The sequence below is a fragment of the Oryctolagus cuniculus genome, chromosome 5 (genome assembly GCF_964237555.1).
Source record: "Oryctolagus cuniculus chromosome 5, mOryCun1.1, whole genome shotgun sequence".
NCBI classification, from domain to species: Eukaryota; Metazoa; Chordata; class Mammalia; order Lagomorpha; family Leporidae; genus Oryctolagus; species Oryctolagus cuniculus.
This window is the reverse complement of record NC_091436.1, coordinates 36,500,324-36,502,498: the sequence shown is the minus strand read 5'-3', so window position 1 is coordinate 36,502,498 and position 2,175 is coordinate 36,500,324. Positions and strand designations below refer to the sequence as shown.

At 39.1% G+C, this 2,175-nt stretch overlaps 1 protein-coding gene across 1 annotated transcript; it reads left to right on the top strand.

Annotated features, from left to right (window-relative positions):
• Positions 1-351: 351 nt before the first annotated feature.
• On the top strand, positions 352-1,395 carry LOC100355052 (trace amine-associated receptor 8). Its single transcript, XM_002714739.4, has one exon. The coding sequence runs from the start codon at positions 367-369 to the stop codon at positions 1,393-1,395; it is 1,029 nt and encodes a 342-aa protein (XP_002714785.3). The 5' UTR covers positions 352-366.
• Positions 1,396-2,175: the final 780 nt, after the last annotated feature.

The window sequence follows — 2,175 nt, the reverse complement described above, 5'->3', positions numbered from 1 at the left end:
TTTCTGATTATCTTTTGCAAGGAGAACCTCACAGAAGCAGAAAAATAGGTATTGAAATTAAAATTCTTTCAATTCAGATAATATGATTTGGGGCTGAACAAATTTATTGTATATTTGGTAGGGGGTTGCCTATGTATTTAGGACATAATCACAGAAATACATGATTAAAGACAGAGACAATGAGTGCTGTATTTTAAAATTTCATTTCATTTTACTTTGTAACCACAATTGAAAAAGTTACAGGCAATATATAAAAGCTGTGGCTAAGATACGAAGTTTGAATTTTTTTAAATTTTCAGAACTCAAGGCTATGATTGTCCACCACGAAGGAAGCAGACGCACAGCAAGCATCTAAGAAGCAGAACCATGCTCAGCAATTTCACAAAGCCTGCAGCGCAGCTTTGCTTTGAGAATGTGAACGGATCTTGCATCAAAACTCCCTACTCGCCGGGGTCCCGGGTGCTCCTGTACACAGTGTTTGGCTTTGGGTCCCTGCTGGCTGTGTTTGGAAACCTCCTGGTGATGACTTCAGTTCTTCATTTCAAGCAGCTGCACACTCCCACAAATTTCCTCATTGCCTCCCTGGCCGGTGCTGACTTCCTGGTGGGTGTGACTGTGATGCCCTTCAGCATGGTCAGGTCCGTGGAGAGCTGCTGGTATTTTGGAAACAAGTTTTGTACTTTTCACAGTTGCTGTGATGTGGCTTTTTGCTACACGTCTGTCCTCCACTTGTGCTTCATCTCCATCGACAGGTACGTTGCTGTCACTGACCCTCTGGTCTATCCCGCCAAGTTCACCGTGTCTGTGTCAGGAATTTGCATCAGCATCTCCTGGATCCTGCCCCTGGTGTACAGCTGGGCCGTGTTCGCCACAGGTCTCAATGATGATGGGATGGAAAGCTTAGTAACTGCTCTTAACTGTATAGGGGGCTGTCAAATTGCTGTGAACCAAGACTGGGTTTTGATAGATTGCCTGTTGTTCTTCATGCCGACCCTTGTTATGATAATTCTTTACAGTAAGATTTTTCTTGTAGCTAAGCAACAAGCAATAAAAATTGAATCTACTAGTAGCAAAGCAGACTCATCCTCAGAGAGTTACAAAGCCAGAGTAGCCAAGAGAGAGAGAAAAGCAGCTAAAACCCTGGGGGTCACGGTGATAGCATTTATGATGTCATGGTTACCATATATGATTGAAACATTAGTTGATGCTTTTATGGGCTTTATAACCCCTGCCTATATTTATGAGATCTGCTGTTGGTGTGCTTATTACAACTCAGCCATGAATCCTGTAATTTATGCTTTATTTTACCCTTGGTTTAGGAAAGCCTTAAAACTTATTTTAAGTGGGAAAGTTTTTCAAAATAGTTCATCCACCATTAGTTTGTTTTCAGAATAAGTATAAGCATTAAGTTGAAAATTAATGATATTTTCAAAATTGTGATCTTATGTTGAAATAAAATGTAATGAATAAGTAATTCTTTCTAAATTTGAAAAATATATTTTTCAAAGCATTGTGAAGAGTAAAACATTGTACAGATACTTACTGTACTACATAATAAATGATCAATTGGTTTATACTTGTCCCTGTCTCAACATTCTGTTTACCTCCTTGCCATGTGCACTAATTTTTTCCAATTGGTTATTTCAATCTCATCTCTGATTATGAAATCTCAAATTCCCTTTTCTCTTAAGTGCAACTCATTTATCTTCAAGTGAAGTTAAATGTATCATTTATTACACTGTGTTAATAATCTAGGGTGACCATAACGTATTCACACACACTGGGGAGCTTAAACGATAGAAACTCACTGTCCCACAATTCCATAGGCTAAGAAGCCCTAAGCTCAAGCACTCTCCTCTGAGAGAGTCCCTCCTCACCTTGCACATTACTTCTCCTTTCTGTGTGCTCTAGTTTCTTTCTTTTTGCATTTGTGTCCTGACTGCATGTTTTTATAGAATACAAGTTATCTTGGAGTAGAGCCCCCCATAAATTCTTCATTTTAACTTAACTATCTCTTTGAATATTGCAGTATTGGGAGTTAGGACTTCAGAATATCAGTTTTGAGTGGCACAATTCGGTTTCTGGCAGCAGTTTCAATTAGACATATTCCACACATGTTGGTGCTTCTCCAGAATCTGTTTACTTGCTGCTCTTCATTGGCTACTCTTCCACTTT

Coding starts and splice junctions, on each gene's coding strand:
- LOC100355052 (XM_002714739.4), top strand. CDS start 367: ATGCTCAGCAATTTCACAAAGCCTGCAGCGCAGCTTTGCTTTGAGAAT.